The sequence below is a fragment of the Melozone crissalis genome, unplaced genomic scaffold, assembly GCF_028551555.1.
Source record: "Melozone crissalis strain CALT ecotype California unplaced genomic scaffold, PUWL_Pcris_2 ptg000029l_1, whole genome shotgun sequence".
Taxonomy (NCBI): Eukaryota; Metazoa; Chordata; class Aves; order Passeriformes; family Passerellidae; genus Melozone; species Melozone crissalis.
The window spans coordinates 17,201,207-17,224,348 of record NW_026535807.1 but is presented as its reverse complement, the minus strand read 5'-3'; the positions used below and the strand labels follow the sequence as shown (position 1 = coordinate 17,224,348).

The 23,142-nt window shown below is 38.4% G+C and overlaps 2 protein-coding genes across 2 annotated transcripts in view; one reads left to right on the top strand and one right to left on the bottom strand.

Moving 5' to 3' along the window:
* Positions 1 to 23,142, top strand: part of CENPP (centromere protein P) — a 112,400-nt gene that overhangs the window by 38,009 nt on the left and 51,249 nt on the right. The window lies entirely within an intron of this gene.
* Positions 13,371 to 23,007, bottom strand: ASPN (asporin). Its single transcript, XM_054280711.1, has 7 exons — positions 22,761 to 23,007; positions 21,237 to 21,349; positions 18,703 to 18,916; positions 18,222 to 18,332; positions 15,375 to 15,468; positions 14,160 to 14,298; positions 13,371 to 13,568 (listed from the first exon to the last, which is right to left on the bottom strand). Exons 1-7 carry the CDS (start codon positions 23,005 to 23,007, stop codon positions 13,371 to 13,373), a joined length of 1,116 nt encoding a protein of 371 aa, XP_054136686.1.

Below are 23,142 nucleotides of genomic sequence, written 5' to 3'. Positions count from 1 at the left end.
AGCCCCACCAAGTTTTTTATGACCAGTTGGTAAAATGTTACTGTCTGCTACAAAGTTTGGGTGTTTTTTAAGCACAAGACAAAGAACATGGCACATATTTTTGGAAGCTTTGTTCTAGTAACAGTTATAAGTAAAACATACATAAAACTATTTTATCCCAAGATAAAAATTAGAGTTCTAATTTCATACCTGATATTTTTGTATTGTTTTCTATTACTGATTGTGTCCCAAAATCTCTTAAGCTCTTAGGAGATCTAAAATCTCGTGCTGAATTTAAAAAGCCATGGTGGCAGGACAGAAGAGTCTGTCCTTTGAAAAGTTGTGGTGAAGCTCTTGATTTGAAGCACATTGAGCTTCAGAGGCTGATGCAGCTCTAGCCATGGAATATATTAAGTTTCAGTTCCTGTTTTGTGGCAAGAGCTGTTTTGGAGACAAACAAGTCTATACTTTGTGATCTTGGTCAAATTGTGTGGTTTGGTCTTCATTTTCATTTGTGGTGTGGCAGGAATTTCCTTACAAGGCAGATAATGAGGGGATTAAATTTAGCATCCTTCATGTAAGACTTCTTGTTTCAAAGGCTGTGAAAATTTATTGGATTTCTGCATGTTTTGTTTTTTAGTTTTAAGAATGCTTTGGGTGGAATTATTTTTAATGTTGATTTGTAATTTTTTTTCCTCATTTTATTTATGCAGTTGTGATGCAAAGTGGGATGGATGTATGGCAAGCTAGAAGTCTGAGTTGTCTTCAAGCTGATTTATTTTCTTTAGCTAAACTTGGATGGATCCTTTTCATCAATTAAAATCTTTGCAATTTCACCATCTCCATTAACTGTATTCAACTTATTAGACTTGTCAGCTTTTCCAATTTTATTCCTGAGCTGAAGACACAAGAAAGGCTATTCTATTATTTTATTAATTTAAGGGGTTTTAGCTAGTTGAGTATGGTCTACTGAACACATTTAAAATTTCCAAATTTTAGTTAAAATGTTCTTGGGATAAAGTAGAAAAGATCATCAGTGGCCTTGAAGTGAATGGCCCTGATAATAAGAAGGTAAAAATTACTTCCAGTTATCAGGCCTTTTCCTTCTTTTCACTGTCTGACTGTAAAAGATTCTTAGGTTTCTTTGTGTTTGGTGGATTTTCCTTGGTAAGTTCTTTTTTCCTTTCCCTTCAAAATTTATAATAGTCTCTATGAAATATAAAGGAAAAAAAGTGCATTTTGTTTATAGAGGGTTTAGGGAACTCAAATGAAGCCAAGCTGGGGAAGTTAGGCCTCAGGACTGTGTTGGAAACATGATCTTATTAGAATTGCAAAAGTCTGGCCCTGCTATCAGGTGTATGAAAAGAACTCAAGCTCAGAATTTAAAAGTCTTCAGTTGACAACTTTGAAGGAATTCTGTGGTTTAGATAAGAATTGGTGATGTTTGTTCCTGTGAGTGAGGGCACAGTAAAAATGGGAGTGCACAGTCAGATATAACCAGGAACTGTGAAAGCTGTAATTTGGTTCCTTGTAAAGCCTGTGGGTAGGAAACAGCTGGAGGCAATGTCACTGAGGCTGGGCTGCACTTCAGTCACACTGTAGGCACAGAAGCTCTTGGCATCCCAATTTTCAGGCCTTTACTGGCAGCCCAGCACTGCTGTCAGCAGCCACTGCAGCCTCTGGGAATTGCAGAGGTGCTTCTTACCTGTGCTTCCCTTCAGCAGAGCTGACTGAACATTGTGGTGGCTGCTGGATTTATTTCCTCTGTGCCAGAACCTCTCTGAAAAGCCACTGACTGCAGTGTAGAGCTCAGCAAATTGAGATGCTGAAGGTGTTGTTCTTGCAGAGCCTCCAGCCCAGCCCGAGCCCTCCCAGGCTTTGGTGGTGCTCTGCTCTTCATGGAATGGAAATTCCAGAGAAGTGTCCCTGTGGGAATGTGTGTTTTTAAAGGTTATGGAAAAGGGGACATCAAATCATATCAACAGAGCTGAGACAAGGCCTAATCTGTTTAAAAAAGCCAAGGAGGACAGAGCTGTGCCCTGTGTGGCGCTTTCTGTTGCCTCTGACCTGAACCTTGTTGTGTGGTCCCCACTTATTTCCCATTTAGTAGGTGGTATTATGAGATCCAAACTCTGGCAATCCACATCTTGTGCAGCCTGTTTTCAATGTTTTGCTTTGTTTTGCTAAGAGCTCCTGGGAAGAACATGTTGAGCAACTTAAAACAGTTGAGCTTATTGACCTTGTAGCATGGGAATTAATTATAATCTCATAGGAAATTATTGAGTAACTTCTACTAATGAACAGTGATACACTGAATTTTAGGGCTGAATTCACCAGAAGCATCTCTGCATCTAGAAGCAATACATTAGGAGCTCTGATCTCATTAGAGATTGGTTACACTTGTGCATGAACATGTGCAAGGAACGATTGGTACTGCAGAAGCAAAGTATCAAATTTCCTGGCATGTTCAAAGTTATAATATGTGAGGTTTTCTGTATGACAATTTCAGTTTATGGTAGTGGACAGTTGACTTTGAAGGACTGACAGAAGAAGAGGGATGTAACATTTTTCTGAATATATTGCTGGGTTAGAAAGCTTAGAAGGATTTAATAGTATATTGGGAGAGGTTATGGTTTTTTGAAATAGATGGATTTTACTTTCTACAGAAGAGGCATCTAAATAGGGTTGTAGTGTACTCATCATGTTTCTACTAACACAGTAACAAGTTGTCATAAACAATTTACACTGGAATAATAAAACAAGTTGAAAATTGATGTAAGCAATATTATCTGTAGCAAACAGTGTCTGATTACTTTAAAATACCCTGAACTGTATGAAATTATAAATCTCTACTCAGGAGAGTTGCTGTTGTCAGCTGATACTTGTGTTTTTAGTAATTGAGTACCTTGTTTAATAAATATGCTTGTGTTATACTCTGTATTTTTATACAGCCTGCTTTGGTTGACTTTGGGCTGTGTTTTCCTCCCATGTGGAGTTCTGGGAATAGTTGTCTGGTTTTGCAACCACTGTTTACTGGTGCAGGTATATTCATTTTCTTGAGGCAATATTAGCAGTTGGACCTCAAACTTTAACAGAGTCTTTAGTTTGCCTGATTTGTGTCTTATATAAAATTATATCAATGATCACAGTATATGACAGGTGTCTTGCACTCACTAATAAACATTTTAAATAAAAGAACACAGTGTTCTGGAAGGGAAGAAAGTGAGGAAGGTAATGGAGCTGAGTGTCTATTCCAAAGCAGGCACTTCTTATTTATTTTGAGCAGAACTGGTGACTTAGTGCCCTAAACTGGTAGATGTCTACAAGAGATCATGTGAATTCTACCATAATAATTTATACTAATACTTTATTCATTAACTTGTTTCATTCATTTATAGCTAAGGACTTCCTGCAGTTTTGGTTAAAGAGTTAGAAAATGTGCTTGCAACTTCAGATTGTTCTCAGGTTTGTATCCAATCTGAAAATCATATGTTTATAAGGTTTTTTTAGGCACTTCCAGGCAAGGATAAAGGATAGTTGTCTAAGTTATTTGCCAAAGCATTCCTGAATGATCATGAGTAGGAAAATGTTTTGCATTAGCAGAAATTTTCCCCTCGTACGTGATGGAAAGTGCTTCCTATTTACTCTTTGGGGTGTGTTTAAGAATGATGGTCTTTGATTTTACAATGACTACAGAATGTGTTTCTTTTCTTAAATAACTATTGCTCTAGAAATATTCTAACAAATACAACTGTCCAGCCTGGTGGTGCAGAGGGTTCTGCCAGGAGCTGCTCAGCTCTCTCCTACAGTCTGGAAATTGAACATCAGCCTTAAAAAGGTTCTTAATTTTTATTATCCCTTCTTTCTTAGAGAGAATAAATCCTCTCCTTTTAGCAGAAACCTTATAATGCTGGCACCACATTGCCTTTATGGCCTGCAGTGCAGTTCTAATGCAGCCAGAATCTGTGACTTGGAAGCTTTCACAGAAACACCAGGTGTTATTACATGTCATTCTGTACCCTGGCATATTGTCTTATAAGGAAAGATATAATCTCTCTACTCTTGATTTCCTTTGCTTACTCTCCATTTTGATCTTCATTTTGCTTGGGCTTTCTTTAATATTAACGGTCCTTTGGAAGCAATGCTTGTGCTTCACATATAAAATAAATGTGTGTTTTGATTTATGGGAGTTAATCAAATCAAAAGGGTTTCTCTGTGGTTTGAATAATTTGTGAGTCACAGCTCCTCCTTGGCAGAGCTCTGGGGGGGGTCTTACTTTGATCCAATCAATCTGGCTGGAAGTTGTTTCTTCTCTTACCTGCTGTGGGATCCTTAAAAGGCCTTATTGGGAAGGCTTGAGCAAGGCTCACACTTAAACCAGCACTCAGAGAATCACAGAATGATGAAAGCACATCCAGGTCCAGCCCCTGCCATGGGCAGGGTCCATCCCCTATCCCAGGCTCCTTCTCAAGCCTTGTCCAACCTGGCCTTGGCCACTGCCAGGGATGGGGCAGCCACAGCTGCTCTTTCCATTTCATTAAGGAGGAAAAGTTGATCTGGACATTACAGATTTTCCATAGTAATCTGGCAAGTGTGTCCTTGTTCTGTCTTGCTTCCAACACTTTCTCTTGCCTTTCCTATTGCTTTTTGAAGAGTGGAGTAAATGCCTAAAGCTGTTTGTAGCCAAAATATAAGCATCCATAATTTTTTTGTTCTAAAAAAATCAATTATTAAAAACATATTAATTGGGTCTTAGTAAGGGAATGGCATGAAATGAGTGCTTTGAGTGATTAAACTTTAACAGAACTGAGCTGATAGTAGTAGCTCCCTTTAAAAATGTCACTTTTAATGCAAGACAGCTGTCCAGATCTCCCTTCACATCTTTGCCAAACACTTGGCTTAATGCTGAAACTTCTAAATAAGTCTGTGTGTTGTGAAAGCAGCCCCAGAATGGGGACTGGGATAGTTGTTTTGAGCTGTTAATGACTGAAGTAGATGCTGGGTTTAGCCATGGTGAGATGTTTGAGGGGAAAGGTGCCTTTTAGAAGGACAGAGCAGTGCCTTTACAAAGCAGCTGCACATCTGACAGATGTGTTTTCCATGCTCACATTTTCTCCTCTTCTCAGGTTCCTGTGCATTCTGCTTTTGGGAGGGAACTATTCAAGTGGGAAGCATACATTACCCTTTCTGTCCCAAGCACAAGGCACTAGAAGCAGTATGAATCCATAAAACACAGTGTTGCTAAGGCAAAGCATTCCTGAAACAGGAGTAATGAAATATTGCCTTACACATGTGTGCTCCAATGGAACGCGCTCAAGGAAAACAGCACCAAGAGTTGTAGTTAGTTTATGGTAAGAAACATTTTATATTTTTAAAATACTCACTTTGTTTGTGACTTTAGCATAAATAATGATAAAAGGGCTTTTATAAAGGGTGACAACTTTTTTTCTTCCATCTATTAGAGGGAAGCAATAAGAAGGATATTGAAGATTGGGTTTAGATCAGACTTACTGAAATAAAAAATTGTGGGTTTATAAATGCTCATTGTTAACTGTGGTCCTGACAAGGGAAACAAGGGATCTCTTGATATGCTGGTTAAGAAAGTGCTTTTTGGGGTCTGGTGTGATAATGGTGGTGAGAGGTTTGAAGTGTTTTCTTCCGTATGGCATCACAACAAGTTTTATCTTCGTATCAAACATCTTAAATTTCCAGGCCACTGTACAGGAGCATAGTTTGTCAGAGAGATCATTAACTGCCCAGGTTAGGTAGGTGCTTGCATGGAAAATACCTCCTAAAAGTGCCCTGATTCTTTCATCTCAAAATTCATCCTATTACATGATGCTCCTGCTGGTTCCTATTACAGGACAGCATTCTGCAGCCAGGGACTATGGGGGTAAAATATTCTACTTTTGTACTGACATTTAGTTTTGCTGTTTTTCTGAAAGTTATATGACTTTCTTTTTCTATGTTAGTAATTTTTTAATGGAGTTAAGTCAAAAGGCTTTTTCCTTGTAAAATCTAGTATCTGAGGAAATATAAGATGCCAGTAATATTAATTTACAGGAGGGTGGCATCTAAATAGAAACTGAGTGTATTAGCCTAAACTATAAGTGAAAAGTCTGCATTCCAAAAAAACAAATAGGCTTTCCTGAAGTTATTAATTTCTAGGTATTAATCACTAAATTTTTCTAAAGCAAGTAATAATTAAGCTGCATCACAATATTGCTGCTGGAGAAATGAGTATAGACAGTTGCTTTTATTATTCTTGGAGAATACTAGATGATTCTGTCACTTCCTGAATCTGGACATCTTCTTATGAGATTAATACAAAAGCGGTTTCTTCATGCTTAAAATTAGGCCCTTTTACCAACTGGTAACTCCCTCATTCAGTCTGTTCCTTGTTTTGCCCTGGAGAATAGAAAGGAGATAAGATAGAGCTGACAGAAGGATAATAATGGTGACTGGATGTTCTTGGAGGCCTAAATAAGATACAAATTTTGGTAAAATGCTATCTCTTAGAATGGCAGGCCAGTTGGTTTTTTTTTCCACAAATGAGTTAAAGTGTTCTGTGAAGAGTGTTTCTGGAAGAAAAATATTTTCATTGGTCTTTATGTTTAAACAGCTTTTGGAAATAACACCAGCTGAAGAATTAAGAGGCAAGTCCATGCTTGTGTCTGTGACTTGCTCCCTCTCTGTCCCTCTGGAAATTTTCCATCCTCTGGCAGCCTGACAATTTGAGATTTTTTCCATTCTTAGCAGAGACTGTAACACTGTAATAGTTCCTGCAAATGTAATTGTGAGGAGAAACTGTTGATTTCAGTCTTTCTGCCTGATTCTGATAGAAACCTTTGTGCAGGTGCTGGGTAGCACAGGTGGGATGAACCAGGAGTGTGAATCCCTTCTCCAGGGGCTCTTTGTTTATCTGCTTACTCTGGTGCATCCAGGCTTGTTCAATTCCCTGCTGCTGCGCAGGGAGTGTGGGGCAAGGCTTGGCTACCTGTGGAAATGTGTGAGATTCTCATCAAAACTGAGTCCCCAGTGCTCCTGCGCCAGAAATCTCATTGTTGTCACATTGAAATTGTCACATTTCCCCTGGATAGGGATTTGGGAAAGGAAAGTGTTCATGCCTAGGAGAATCTGGCTGTGTGGGGTTCCCACTGCAACCACAGCAGCCCAGTGGTTAAATGCAGAGCCTGACTGTTCACTTGGGTAGGAATGTTCACATTTTATGTGAAAATCTGCAGCAAGGCTGTCTGCAGCAAGGCAGCATGTTCCATTGAGCCAATCTTTTACTGGGCTTGGAGAAACATCCCAACTCACTTCAAAATATTGATTAGTTTTGGAAATCTCTTCAATATCATGCAAGTCTGGTTTTGTTTATTTCATGCATAACCTTGCCTTGCTCTCATGTGATTCACTGAGTATGGAGGGTAAATCTTGCATTTATCTTAGCAGATAGTTTAGACCGTGGTATGTGATACGTGGCATTTGGAATTCAAGTCAGATTTTCATTTACTCCAGAACTTTTCCATATGTTTCCTATTAGCAGCTTTGTTCTCAAGTCTCTGGTCTCCCAAGAAGGGAGGGAAAAAGTCCCAACACAAGCCCAAGAAGCAATGTTAAATTCTAAACATAGAGAATGAGGAAAAATAAAAGAGCCTTCAGAACACAATTTCATTATTTTTAGTTTAGTACTGCTTTTATTATCATGCTGCTGTTAAATTCTGATCAAAATGAAATGAAAATATTAATGTTTATTTTGTCTGTTGCGGTGTACCATAGTTTTTCTGGATAAATAGTGCAATATTTTAACTGGCAATTGAATGAATATGGAGTGAGTATCTTCAAGAGATAACAGCAGTTTCTTTTTAGGACATGGGTAAATGCCTTTTGAGATTACTTTAAATGATTCTAAAATTGCTTAACAGTGAAGTCATGTCAGATTTTCTATGCACAACCTGGTTTAGGTACCTGAGATATTTTGCTGCTTTAGCAAACAGATATGAAGAGTTAAAAATTGTACTTCTTGGTTGGTATTTTTCAACTGCTCTAGTCTGAGTCATTTCACTCACTTTTGGGAAATGCAGGTGCAGGAATTCCTAATGGGATACTCATGAAACATTCTGGAAATTTCCATTATGTTTAAAATAGCCAAATTTTCCCTTCTTGATTTTTTTTAAAGAAAAGAAGCTTTTATCTTTGTCACTTATTTCACTCAGTATCTTTTAATCCTTATTACCAATTATAACCAATTTTGACACAGGATAGAATGAAAAATTTATGTGCTTGTTATTAATTTGTGGAAAATAGCAGCTGGGCAGAGGAAAATGCTCCAGAGAGGTCCTTCAGCTGGGAAGGGACAGTTCCAAATCCTGCTTAGGAGCAGATGGGAGGCAGGAGAGGACAGAGCTGTGGGTGACCCCTTGGCACACACAGCTCTGGCCTTTGGCAGCACAGAGGTGCTGTGGTGTGAGCTGGACAGCAGCTGCAGGGACTGAGCCTTGCACCACTCAAATCCATAGGACTCCAGACAAATGATAACTTGGTGACAGCCACACTGGGAATGAGGAGTTGTCCTTATCCCTTTAAAGCAGGATACTGGGAGTGTGAAAAATGCCAATCACTTGTTTTTACAATTTTAAAAGTTTAATAGTAATAAAATGGTTATATAAATAGTAATACAATTAGAGTAACAATAATTTGGACAAATTGAATTAGGACAAAATGAGACAATAGAGACAAAGAGTTACAGACATCCAGGTACCTTTTCTGGGACGCACGAGCCTGAGAAAGGACCCCCATTAACAGAGGATTAACCCTTAAAAACAACAGCCTGTTGCATATTCATACATTTCATATGTGATGCATAAATTCCATTCAAATACAGGATTCTATCTGGTCAGTGTTAGCTTCTTCCTTTTAATCCTAACAGCACCCTTGAGGTGGGAAGAAGTTTGTTTCTTTAACAAAAGGACAATAAATTCTCTTTTTCTGAAAGATTTAGGTGTCCTGGGGCTGCTATCTGGTGTGAGTCTCTCATTCCTTTCTTAAAAAATCTCACTAACATAGTTCTTACTTTAACTACAAAAGTTACCTTTTAACTACAGGAGTACGTTTATCATATTATTAAAATGTTAATACAGCACTACTGATCAATACATCAAAATACATATGGTAAATATCTGCTAGAGCCATACAATATACACTTTTCACAGGGAGCCGTCCTTCCACAAGGACACATTGCTGGCTCATGTTCAGTTTGTCCACCAGGACCCACAGATCCTTTCCTGCAAAGCTGCTGTCCAGGTCAGCCATCAGCCACCAGTGCATGGGGTTATCCCTCACCAGGGACAAGATTTTGGGCTTCCCTGAGCTGAACTGCACAAGCTGCTGCTGGCCAACCCCAGAGAGTCACGTATCAGTCAGCAGTGACCTTGTGAGGGTGTTCTGCCCTGTCAGGGAGATGGGTGATGGAGCTGGGAGCAGAGCTGGAGGCAGCCCTGAGCCCTGGGGTGCGCTGGCACTTCCTGACCTCCAGCTGGAATTCACCTCGTGCCTCTCTGTGCTCGCTGCCCTCCAGCCCATGTCAGTTCACCTCACTGCCTGCTCATCCACCCAAACTTCACTGTGCTTTTAGGAATTTGCAACTCTTTGTTCTTAGGATCAGGCAGTGAGATGCAAAAGCCGTGCTCCTTCTCTGTCCACCTGTCCTCTTCTCCTTCCTGACACTTCTAGCCAGCTTGTCTGATACACTGAATTCCTGCAGACTTCATCCTGGGCAGAGTAGGAAGACACTATCAATACTTGAAAAAGGAAATAAAATAAACACTTCTTCACCTTCTTTAACTCGGTCTAGCAGCAGGAGAAAGCCCCTAGATCATAGGAAAGAAAATGTGTTTTATTGAAGGTATGTTTTGATTTACATTGTGTATATTTGTCACAGCTGATGGTGGAAGTTGAAATAATGATTTAGTAGTATCTTATATTCTTTAAACTTTTTGTATCTTATTAAGTTTGCTGCTCTTTGTCTACTAATGCCGCAATATTCTTTCTGTTGCTGTTTTTGAAGTGCTGCATTAAGTAGGTTGGTATTGGGAAAAGGGATGGGGAGAAGACTTGGAAAAATGAGACTATGTCATCATCCCTTGGTAATTTAATGGTGTAGAGTAGGGTTTAGCAGCAGTACTTTAGTACTCAAACAGGCCCCTCTGCTTAATCAATGTTTGTGAGGTTTACTGGGCTCTTCCAGTGCTCTGACAGCCTTTGTCATTTATTCTTTAGAATTACTTTTCCTTCTATTTCTAGCAGCAGGCTGCCACCCTCTGGTGAAATTTCTTAGCTGTTGTGTAGGGACCTGGCAGATTTTCAGAACAGAGGAGCCCTTTAAAATTTGAAAATCTTAGATTGAATAAATACTATTTTTTTTGTTAGACAAATGTAGCTACTTGTACAAGGAATCAGTAATGTGAAGGATTTATGTCAAGTTTCTTTTTCTCCCTCTTTCCTTTCCCTGTAACATTTGTAGAGAATGTAAAGGTGGAATTGATTTCTTGACAGATTTTCTTCTTATCTGCCGACACTGAAATACCTTGTTCTGTGGGAAGATCACTGAACACCAGTGTGTTACCATCAGTTAATTATTATTCTGTTAATTACATTTTTGTCCATGTTCAGAAACCATTGCTGAAACTGCATAAAGTGCATTTTATATCATAGTGTTTGTGTGCCACTGACACATCCACCTGTCTGTGTTAAACCATGCCAAAGATGCAAGGTGTGGAAATTATTATTATTACCACAAATGCCAGCTGAAGAATGATAGCTGAAAATAGTGGAGGGTCGTTGAGCATAGGTTTTTTTCTCTTAAGTGACAGGCATCTTATCAATTTGAGGTGATCTAGGAAATTACTGCTTTTCTCTAAAAATAAAATCTACAGGAAATTGTTAAAATTAATTTGATGCTTCCCTGCTGTAATGCAAAATTGTCAGTGTAGTTTAAGTCACAGATGAAGTTTTTTTAAGCTTCTAAGCTGGCTGAATTTGCCTGGAGGATGGTGCAAACCTAAGCAGTTGATAAAATCGTTTGGAGATTATTTATTAAGAGTGAGGATAGAGGTAGTTTCTTCAAAAGTAGTGCTGCAGTTATTTCTGTGAATCTATTTCTGTGAATCTATGGGTGCTGACTGAAGAAAGAGTTTCTAAGTCTGGATGCACAGCCAGAGGAAGGAGTGAGAAGGCAAGAGAGTTTTTAAGGCTCTGGAAGGATAAGATCAAGACTGTATGGACTTAGGACTTTACTATATTTTTTCAAGGCTTTCCCATTATAGTAGGAGTTCAGTAGCAGACTTAAATTTGGTGAAACTCTTACACAAATACCTGTATAGAATTCATGGGCTTAGAGAGCATGAAGGTTCCTGTTGTCCATTGCATCAACCCTGATTGTATAAGGAATTGTTTGCATTCTCTGTGCTTCCTTTTAAACCTTACCAGTGAATTAGTGTAGAAAAATCTACTATACAACATTGTTTGTTCTTTCAATCTGTAGTTAAGCTACAGATTGAAATCAGCTTTTCTGCTGATGTTGACATTGCTGAAATGATGTAACCAGTACAGCAGGATATAAACCAGTGATTCATAAAAATGTAATGATTTTTTTCTGTTATCTGTTGTATTTACTAACATTGCATGGGGTTATGAGTTGTTTACGGTACTGTAAGGCAGGGGAGTCTGTCCTTAAGGGAATGTTGATATTTGCTAGGAAATGCACTCCTTAGAAACATCTCCAGAAGCCAGGAATAGAAAGATGCTTGGTCATCAGCAGATTTCAGATTTTGTGTTCTGTTTAGTCTTTTGTTTTTATTCTGCTTTGAAGCGTGTTACAGAATTTCTGTTTGCAAATATTGTTCTTCAGCAAAAGCCTCCCCTGGTTCTGCTCTGCCCCCTCTCTTCACATAGTTTGTCTCATGAGCAGAGTGATGCTAACAAAACATTAACTGCCAGGAGATACAGCAGGTGAAAAGAACTCAGACTTGATGCTGATTGTGTAGTGGACTTGGGAGGATGGTAGGAGGGCTGAGAGATTGGGAATTAATTGAGTTCTGTGTAGTATTTTCTTCTACAAGTCTGTGCCATTTCCCAAAGTGTTGGATTTTGAACTTTGCAAATCAGCAGCGATTCATTTCCTGTAAGCTCTGTAGGTTTGGAAAAAGGAGCACTAGAGGAAGTGTCTAGAGAAGAGTCACAAAGGTGCTTGGTTATAATCTCAGAACATTTTGACATGAGCAACCATGTAATAAAGGAAACACGTGCAGGTGTTCTGTAAGTTTATTTAATTTATTTTGAATCCCAATAGCAAATATACACTAAATAGATATCTAAAATATCCATTTTATACAGTACTGTCAGAATTGAGAGTTCTGTGTGCTGCCCTGCACAGGAAGGCAGGGCAGGCAAGTTCCAGCTGCTTGGTTTTGGCAATTGTAAGGGAATTCCATTAAGGAGGGATCCTTAACCCGTGTGATGTCAAAATATAAAGAGGAAAAGAATAAAATGAGAAACACGATTACAGTTGTTATAGATAAAAGAAAAATGTTTGTGCTGGCCTAAAGGGAGTTTAATAGTCATTCCTATTAAGCTTGAAGCATATCATAAATCTTGAATCCTACTTTTAATGTTCAGACTGCATCCAATTCTATCAATAGCAAAACATTGAGGGACATTTTCATCTAAAAGTTGAAAGGAAAAATTGCCAACAGCTTTTGAAGACTTTTCCTATGTTCTCCATATGAAACTTGTCTTTATCTCACTTAAAAGATTGTAAGAATATATTCTAGCTCAGAGACAACTACCTGACAATATTGTAGCTTCTTATTGCATCTTTGCTCATTATCAAAAATGGCACAAGGAATTGCCCTTGAAGTCCAAGGGCAAGGTACAAAGGGTACAAAAATTACAAGGTAATTTTTGGTTTTGCAACTTTTCTTACAACACTTTCTGGGAGAGAACCTAGGTCTCTGTTTCCTAACTATGGATAAAGTCACTTCCACATGATTTTTAGGATTTATTTGAAGGAAAGAATATGTCTAAACAATGTGATTTAAGGCAGGCATTTAACATCTATAATAGGAAACATCAAATACAGTTTCCAGTTCCACTTCTAAGAGTCCTTCTGTAAGCTATAAAGACTTTTGTTTAAATTATTCAAATGTAGGTTGAACATTGTCAAATACTACCACGGATCCTACTTAACATATTGTTTCTAATTAATTACCTCTGAAATAGCAAATACTTTGTAAACGGTTAAATAGCGTAAAATCAGCATTTTCCTGCAAATTTCAAGTATTGTAAAACTGATTTGGACAAGTTGCTTTTTGAAATTGCCAACTTGGTTCTCACTTGAGGAAATTGCCAAGCTGGACACTGTTCCTGGCTAAGATGCAGCGGAAGGTGGAAGGCTGCACCTCCCAGTACTTGACGGGGTTGTTGAAGAGGCTGATGCCGCTGTACAGGGCTTTCTTCTTCCTCCGTCCTGTGGGACAGAAATCATTCACTCCCAGCTTGGCAATGTGGTTGGAATGGAGGAAAACCACCTGTAGCAGTAGGAACAGAAAAATACAGGAGTTGAATGAAAATGGGGAAAATATTCCTTAGGTTTGCTAAAACATCAGTTCCATGTAGACCTTGAGAGTTACAAGACCTTAACACTTACATTAAATCTTTTTATAAAAAGTCTTCCTTCTGCCTTAGTCTCTCCCACAAAGAAAAGTCATATGACATTTTGTGTGTTTTTAGAAGAATTGGACTCTATTCTTACAGAATTTGGTTCTAAAATGCAATTTTATATTCTCTTGTAGTAAGAATTATAATGATGTAGTAAAAACTATAATTCTTGATTACAATGAAGAATATAATAGTATTACATTCTCATTTCTGGAAACATTTTTTTAGTGTAGCAGTTTCTTGTCCTTTTTTTTTTCCTTCCCTAGGAAGTGTTCCTGCAATTGGATTTTGTTTATTTCTTTAATAAACTTTGATGATTTCAGGCTCTCTTAGTAGGAGAGTCATGGCAAAATATATGTGTCAGTTAATTAGGCTTTTTGGTTGTGACCTAATCAGTGTGACAGTGGGAAAGCCAAACAACTCAGAACTCCCAGAGCTGTCTGATAAGTTCAGTGTCTGACCTGCAGATATTTCAGTTCAGGTAATCCAGGAGGAACCTTCTTCAGCTTGTTTTTTTCCAGGTGGATTTCGCGTATACTTGGGATGTTGGCAAAACTTCCATTTTCCACTTCTTTGATTTTATTATTGCCAAGGCCTAGCCTAGAAAGAGTACAAGGAACATTTAATTAAAGACTAATTGAGATTCACAACAGCATTGAAGAGTTTTCTTTTTTTTTTTTAAGATTGAAATACACAGGAGTAAACGCAGGGGGAGAAAGGAACTGGAATAACATGATGAAATCTTATCTTTGATAAGGAAAAATCACCATTGACCTAACATAATTTAAACCCCACTTAAAGATTGCCTTAAAGCAGTTATCAGTTATCTGATGTAAGCAAATGTTCAGTTTTGCATGCAGTTTTTGTAATTATAGTGGCAAGTATTTCAATTATAAACATCAAGCTGCTTGTGAGATTAATCATATCATTTTACCAAGTAGTACAGCTGCAGTGTAGTCACTGTAATAAGTTCTAATAAATAGCCAAATAGCAAGTCTTGTCTAGAAAGGTGGTTTTAATGTGTAGCCCATTTTTAAAATATAAAGGTTTTTTACTAAGCAGGACTACCTTCTTTCCTATTTCCAGATTTTCCTTCTAATTTTTTCTCTAGCCTCAGGTCATTCAGAATTGCTCTTTCTGCCCATCCTGCCAGCCCCTTTTTCTCCATTCTTTCCTGATTGCTTCAGAAGCTGAATTTGGTATCTAAAGGCAGTTCAGTAATTTCTGTTACCAAATCCAGTTCTGCTCAGCCATATTTTCAGAGTTCTTAACTGAGCTTTACAGAGAGAACTTCCTTCTCTCCTATTTCAGTGATACATTCCTCAGAAACACAGATTTTTCTTTAAACCTCATTGCATTTGGAAGCTGTTTTTTCCTTCAACTGCTGTATTTACAAGAGAAATTTTTTAAGAATTAGAAGAACTTAGGTTAGTTATATTTTGTTTTTATTCTATGTTTCTGTGGCAGACTGTTGGCAAAACATGTAATAACAAGACTAATGTGGGGCTTTGGAGGTGTGTTTGGGTTTTAAAGTTGGGTCTTATTTAGAGCAATTCATAACAAAACACCTACAACTTTTATTCTTTTTTCTCTCATTAACAAGAGAAGTATCAAAAATGAGATCTTGCTGGGCATGGCATTTTAGCAAATAAAAGGATTCAGCCTGGGATTTTTACCTTTGTAGGTCTTTGTAGCGGTTAAAATCCTCAACTTCAATTCCTGTGATCTTATTGTCATCTAAGTGAAGCTCCAGAAGACTGGAGGGCAAACCTGATGAAAAAAATGCAGAGTGTGAAAAAAACAAGTCAACTTATTTTTTGTTGGAACATTTCTTATGTTCCAAAAAGCTTCTTTCCTTTGTGTTTAGAATTGGGTTAGAAGAATCCAATAGAATAATCTTGGGGAGGTTGTCTGCATCAAAGAAATTGGTATTGCATATAATGGAGTACATGTAATTATATTACATCTATGTATATGTGTATAATATGTATGCATATATATGTATATATATTATATATACACATATATGTATACATTTATTGCACATATACATTTTATATATTTATTTTTATAAAAATAAATACATAAAATGTATATGTGTGATATCTATAATATGTATCACATATATATAATATATATTACATACCTATATATAAAATGATATATAATGTAATTATATTACATGTAATTACATATAAGTATGTTAATGAAGAAAATCACCAATATAATTTGGTTTAAATAATAACTTTTTTAAAAAATTAAGCCATGGAAAAACATATCCTAATTAAGAGATACAAGATTTCCAAAATTTGGTCATTTTTCTCATTTCCTTTATAACAACTTTCATGTTGATCCTGTGTTTTGTGCATTTATCTCAGAGTGTGTAGTGAAAGGCTGTGGAACAGTTTTTTGAAGTTCTGTTTGGTTTTTTTTTCCTACATGATGTAGCAGTTGTGCTGTCACAGCTGCTAGGATGTGAGTAAAAGGAAAGGTCTTGGAGTACTCTAACCAGAACTGTGCTATTTGATCGCTCTTTCCCATGCCAGAATATTTACTCTTGCATTTCCAAAATTCCAAATCCAGACTGGTGGACCAGGAGGTGGCGAATCTTTCCACAACATGGTCTTAGCGAGGGCAAGGGCAGCTCATCCCAGGCTGGGTTTGTTTCTGGCGCTGGGCTGTTCCCCGAGCCTCGGCGGGGATGGCCCCGGCACCGAGCGGGTCCCGCTGCCCTCGGGGGCTGCCGGAGCTCCGGGCTCTGCAGGGACGGGGCTGCTCCCAGCCTGCCTTTATCCTTTATCCTTTATTCCTTTATTCTATTTGCAATACAGGAGCGCTGCTCCGGGCTCTGCAGGGATGGGGCTGCTCCCAGCCTACCTTTATTCATTTATTTCATTTGCAGTACAGGAGCGCTGCTCCGGGCTTGCAGGGATGGGGCTGCTCCCAGCCTGCCTTTATTCCCCTTGCAATAAAGTTTATTTGTTTGGGCTCTGCTCCAGTTTGCGTTCCAGCCCGCAGTTCCGGGTGCCTGAGTGACAATATCCAGAGGAAGGCCACCCACCTGTCCACTGCACATTTTTAGTACCTTTTATAAGCTACGTTTTTTTAAACCTTTGTGCCATTGTAGCATTTGCAGAGAGAAGCATCTGCAAACTCAGCTTGCATTTGTGGTGAAGGAGTTCACCATGAAATCATGTTTGGTTTGGTTTGTTTATGTATCTGACACCACGTTTTGGATCTCGTGCTGTATGTCGTTATAGGAGATTTCTCTATAACAAAGACAAAACCGGAATCATTTTACATTGGGATGTTTTTTGTGCTAAGGAGCTGATATTAGGAGGGTTTTGTTTTTTGGGGTTTTTTTTGTTAGGCAGACAGAGACCTTCTGATTTTAAAGTTATCTGAACAGTTGAGGTGAGTTGGTTTTGATTATTGTTGAGGGTTTTTTAGTGTTCTCTTCTACAAGGTTTTTTTTTTTGTTCTCTTCATCTCTCCTGTATATCTATATGTACACATATATATGCACATATATATGTGTATGTATATGCATATACTTATGCATATATATGTGTGTATATATATGCATCTATATATATACACATATATGTGTGTATGTATATATATGCATATATACAGGAAGAGATTAATAAGAAGTGAGTTCTTTATCTGAATGATCAGAAATAAATACAGGGGCCAACATTGTTTCCCTGGGAGTTAGAGCACAGAACACAGTGTTTTGCTTTGTTTCCTTCCTTGTTCTTTTAGCTCGTAGTTTTGAGTGGTTGAAAATCACAAGAGTTTGGTTCAATGCCATGCTGACCTGCAGAAAAAGCAGGTGGAATGTTGTCCTGAACTCTTTTATGCTACATTTGAGTGTGTGGAGGTCAGTGATTCATCAAATTAGTGTTTTAATTTATTTTTACCTCAAATTACAAGATTGGGGTTTTTCTGTATGAAAAAGTGATTTGATTTTGTATTATGTTATGGCAAATTTAATTAAATATTAAAATTAAGTTTTACTTAGCAAAACTACATTGAACATTGTATTTGACGTGCAGTGTGACATGAAATATTAAAAATTAAATTTTACATTTTGGAGTTACATTTTAAATCCATAAAGGAATTTTGCATCCCTTATATCCCCAAATATCAGGGAGTTTATCCTTTCCCTGTGAGGATTTTTGAGAGGCTGACATGTGAAAGATGTGAAGTGACATCAAATTAGGAATTTCTTTGTATTGTTACTCCTGAGACAAGTGTGTGGACATTCTGTGAGAGGAGTGGATGTGCTGACAGGGAGAGGGTAGGAGAGGGTGTGCACTGCACTGTGTGTGTGCTGTTTGTGCATGAACTCTTCTGGGATGGGGAATTGGATATAAAGTTCAAAAAGAAAAGGCAGGAGGTATTCTGGTAGTAATGAGAATAGAAAAGAATTTATGAATTTAATAATCCTTCAGATGTTAAAGCATTTTATTAAGGAGTGTGCTGGTGTAAGTAAATTAGAAAAGGGAAAGCAGACCTACCTTTAGGAATTGAAGTTAACTTGGCCTCTGCAATTCGTATGTGGTAGATGTTCACCCCTTCAAAAGCCCCTGGCTCAATTCCATCATTGTTAAGAGGATTTGCACTCATTTCTGCCCAAGGGGGAAAAGGAAAAACATTTATGGCATAGGAATTCTGTGTAGGTTAGACTAAGTTATGAAGGGCTGATTTAAATTTATTTCTGATATTCCAAGCATTCATTAATGTTTAGCTTTGATTGTGTGTTCTGAGGGGTGTCCCAGCTCTCAGGGAATTTAGGCTGTGTTACTTGGCTTGCAGGATTATCCAAAACTTGACCTTTGCAGCAACTTCACATAGAAACTAAATTGTGGAGGGTATTCCCACAGCATGGATATCTCTTTAAGAGGAAGCTGTGCCTTGGGGAAATGTTTGAATGGAAATGATGTATAATATGTTCCATCTTTGGTAAAGACATTTTCTGTTCTGCTTAATCAGGCTTACCTAAAACATGTAGAGACTTCATTCCTTTAAATACATCCTTAGGGATTTTCTTAACCTTATTAGCATGAATTCTGAGCTCTACCAGAGTTCTGGGTAGATTTGTTGGAATCTCTGTCAGTTGGTTGTGGGACAAGTACAGTCGTCGTAGCCTCTTTGTTGGTTGAAAGGCTTTGGGATGGATCTTGTATATTTTATTGTTGTTCAAAGCCAGTGCCTAGGAGAGATGGAAAGAACAATTAGAAAGCTTTCTTTATCCAGGACTGTTATGACTATGACTTTGAAGTCATGAATTTGAAATGTAATCTAGCAATTAAGTGTTTAAACTATTTTATTTTTCCATCCTACCAAACTTCAGCACTTTGTAGATGCTTTGGGTATTTCAGTTGATTATGAAAAACAAAGAACCTGCGAGCTGGATCACTAACCTGAAGGTAGAGCTGCCAAGGTGCCAATGGATCATGAGAACTGGCAAAACAATATGCTTCTATTCAGATATTTGGTGGGATTGTATGGGGGTTATATACTTGGTTGCTATTGTTCCTTAATGCAGACAGATTCTCAAAACTCAGAATCTCATCTTTTATTTTAACATAATGCTGCAAAGTAAAAGTGAAATTTTTTTTAATCTGAGTTTCTTAGATGTTAGAATCTTTATATGACACATGAATTTATGTTTTATTTGGCTTTTCCAGCTCCTGTGAACTTCAGTTTCTCTCTTCTGTACAGTACATGAATCTTTTGGCAGCAGCTTCTACCACATTGCTGTGTGTTATCAGAGAGCTTGTAATGAGTTACTACAGACAGCAAAATACACACTATCTGAAATGATTCTGCATGTCAAATCACATCTCTGCATTTCCATACTTAAGCTATTCATTTCTGTTCCTTTTTTATTTCTTGGAGTCATCTCTTCTTAGGAATTGTGCGGGGGAAAATGTAGAGCAAACAAGAATTATGTTTTCCCAGAAAAAAATGACATTAGCTCAAGGAAATAAACAGGAAATGCTCCTTCCTAATCCAAGTTGCCATCTGTGCCTTTGCTAAGCAGACTCCAGGACTGAGCCAAGTTGTACAAAGTAAACTTTGCTCTCAGTGAAAATGTTGTTCGGCCTTGCCACAAATGAACCGAGGAGGAAAAGCAAAGCAGCTTGGTGTGCTCAGCTATCACATAATTAAGTGGTGACTCTGGTCTTTAATGTGATTGCTGATGGATTCCAGTGGCTTTCTCAGTCATTGGAGATAAGAGACTCTTAGATCTTTTACACAGAATATAAACCACAGTTTGTGCAGTTACCTTTTGCTTGCTGCTGAGACCATTCTGCACCCAGACACAAGAGAATAGGAAATGCTTTATTGCCAACTCTGAATGTATATAGTTCCTCTTTTCTCTGTCCTGTCCTAGGCCATAATAATTAACAAGCTCATTCATAAACACTTTGATCTGGTAAATTTTCAGATCTTGCTCAGAAGCCAAATATAACTGAAAGGATTTGTTTTATAGAATCACAGAATGATTTTGGGTTGGCAGGGACCTTAAATCCCATCCAGTGCCACCCCCTGCCATGGGTGGGGACACCTCCCACCATCCCAGGCTGCTCCCAGCCCTGTCCAGCCTGGCCTTAGGCATTCCAGGGATCCAGGGGCAGCCACAGCTGCTCTGGGCACCCTGTGCCAGGGCCTCAACACCCTCACAGGGGAGAATTTCTTCCTACTGTGTTAGGAATGGTCTTTTTGTTAGTTTGTGTGTCTCGTGTCTTTCTAAGGGAGAATAGAATGTACTTAATTTGCTATCAGTTATGGAACAGATTTGGGTTTTAGAGAGAAAATTTTTAAATTGTCAGTATTTGTTAGTGGAACTAGATCTGGATACTGCATCTGTGGTGACATCCAATAGAAACAAATATTCTAAAGCAGAATTAATCTACTTCCTAGCCCTCTGGGATTCTCATTTCCTTTCATCATAAAAAGGATTATTGCATACTGTAAACATCTAGATTTATCAGTTGCCAGGGATATTTGTTTCAAAGCCTGTCACCTCATGTATAATTGAGCATGGTAACAAATTAGGAGTAAAGCCCCTGACTTTTCCAGCAATTCGGTGTTTTTCTGTTTTCTGTTCAGGTCAGCTGGATTTGTAGCATTGGTTTCAGTGCTGTATGTGTTATCTGTATGTTCTGTTCTTTTGAAAATACCCTCAGAAAATGTGGTTAAATTTTTTCTGCTATTTTCCATCTAAGCAGATAAAAAGGAGAACTTGCCTTGCAGCCTTTAAGATGTAGGGAATGTTTCTCTGCATGCTAAGAACTGAAAACTCTTGAGAATCTTTTTGGTTAGATCTATTTTCTGAGTATTGTAGAAAGTAGTTCTTACAACTCAAAGTATTTGCTTCTTACTATGTGGAAGCTCTCAAATATGCAGGCATTAGACTTTTTTAATCTATGTTATTGGAGAAGGAAACAACATTTATATTTTTAAAGTATCTAATTATTTCAGATTGCTAACTAACTGGGAAACTTGGGAAATAGCAAGCTTACATAAAGTGATGTGAGTCCTTGGAGATCGTTCTCCTTGACCTCTTTGATTTTGTTGTTCTGAAGATCAATCATCCGAGTATCTGGTGGGATGTTGCGAGGAATTGATGTCAAACCTACATGAGTATGTGACATAAACAGAAACATTATGTGCTGTACTTAAGTCCAAAGAAATTAAGTGCCAAACATCAAAACACAATAAGATTGTTAATGAATATGGTGGGGAAGAAAATATGAGCAGCCATAAAGCAAAGGGTAGAAGGGAATTTTTGATAGTTGGAAAAACTAATGATGTAAGAATGTACCACAAACATGTGCACAGTTTTGGGAGGAATCGCTTCTGCCCCTGACCATGAAAGCTCAATGGGGACTGCTCACTGTGGCCTCTCTGCATCTGTGAAATAATCCTCAGAGTGTGGTTTGTCCTACAGAGCAACTGTTTAGTGTCTGGAGAAAGGATCCCTCAGGACTCCAGGGTGGTGGTTCCCTGTTGAGGAGCAGGGCTGTGGATTCAGGGGTCTCTGCTTGGTGCTCCTTTGGACCTCTGCCCTGCCCTGTCCATGGCACTGGGGCAGCTGCTGAGGGTTCATTCAGGTCATGGCAGGGCTGAGAAACCTGTTCTTGATGTGGGCAGAGGGGGGTCTCCACTGCCAATGCTTCAGTACCAGAAGTCATTAACACAAAGCAGTACCAGTACCAGAAACCATTAACACAAATCAGTACCAGAAGTCATTAACATAACACATTACAAGTGCCACAGATCATTAACATAAGTCAGTACCAGTAGCATTATTCCCCCATCCCAGTTTGCTGTTCAGTTACAAACCCACTGCAGGTCAGGCCATCCGAGATCCTGAATCAGCAGAAAAGGCTCAACAGGGACAGTAACTTTCTTTTGAGTGGAAATGCTGATGCATGAAATGCTAAATGCTGTCCAATTTATTAACAATTATTCTATAATTAATAGATTGCAGTTATCTAAAGCTGAAGTCTTTTAATGTGGGAATTTTCTATGAATGAACTCATGTGAAGTGGTTTGAAATCTGTAGACCAGATACATTAACCACAGTTTGCTGCTGTCAGCAGAAGTTTCTGATTCCTTAATACTAACACGTTTTTAAAACCCCTGCAATTTATGTATGGAGACTGTTTCTAAGACATGAGAGTCCAGGATGAAGCTCAGGAAGGTGGCAGGGCTGTGATGAGAACAAATGTCATTGTCACTGTGCTGGTGGTGGGAGCACAGTCCTTTGGTTGCCTTGAATGATAGGAAAACTTCAGTGAGCACTAATTGAAATTGCCACAATTAATAATGAACTCACTTTTAGGGACTGGGATGTACCTGCAGCACTGACAGGAGCACATTTGCCTTTGGCTAAATGGTTACCAGGGGTGCTCACTTTGGTGGAAGTTCAGCTGAGGGAATACTTTTCATCCCATTTATGTGCCCACATAATAATTCATCCTTTAAAAGACAAATCCTCCAAAGGAGAATCCAGTAGAGGACAGACACAAATTCATTCTTACCTAGGTCAGAGCAATGGACAACTCTCACATAGCACTGGCATCCAAAGGGGCACGTTGGGAACAGATCAAAAGGAATCAGTGGTAGAATGGGTTCAGTGGTTGGAAATAGAGAATTGTCGTCATCGTCATCATCATCATCGTCTTCCATATCTTGGAGCATCATGTTCTTCAGTGTAAAATATGAAGGACCAGTGAGAGATTTGGCAGAGCACAAAGCCAAGAAGAGGAGGAGTGTGTATTCTTTCATATCTTCTTAATCAGGATAACCAATCTTGGAAAGTGAACAGACGAACAAAAAAAACAAACACCAGAATCAGTGAATAGGGAACAGCAAATGAAGTTATTGAACTGCTTACTTCACTCACTGCCACACCATCTACTC

Excerpts from the sequence above, each read along its gene's own strand:
- ASPN (XM_054280711.1), bottom strand. The coding sequence starts at position 23,007 with ATGAAAGAATACACACTCCTCCTCTTCTTGGCTTTGTGCTCTGCCAAA. Across the intron at positions 21,350-22,760 it reads TGTCCATTGCTCTGACCTAG|GTTTGACATCAATTCCTCGC; the intron begins GTAAGAATGAAT and ends ATACTCATGTAG. Across the intron at positions 13,569-14,159 it reads CTGAACTGAAATATCTGCAG|GTGGTTTTCCTCCATTCCAA; the intron begins GTCAGACACTGA and ends CTACTGCTACAG.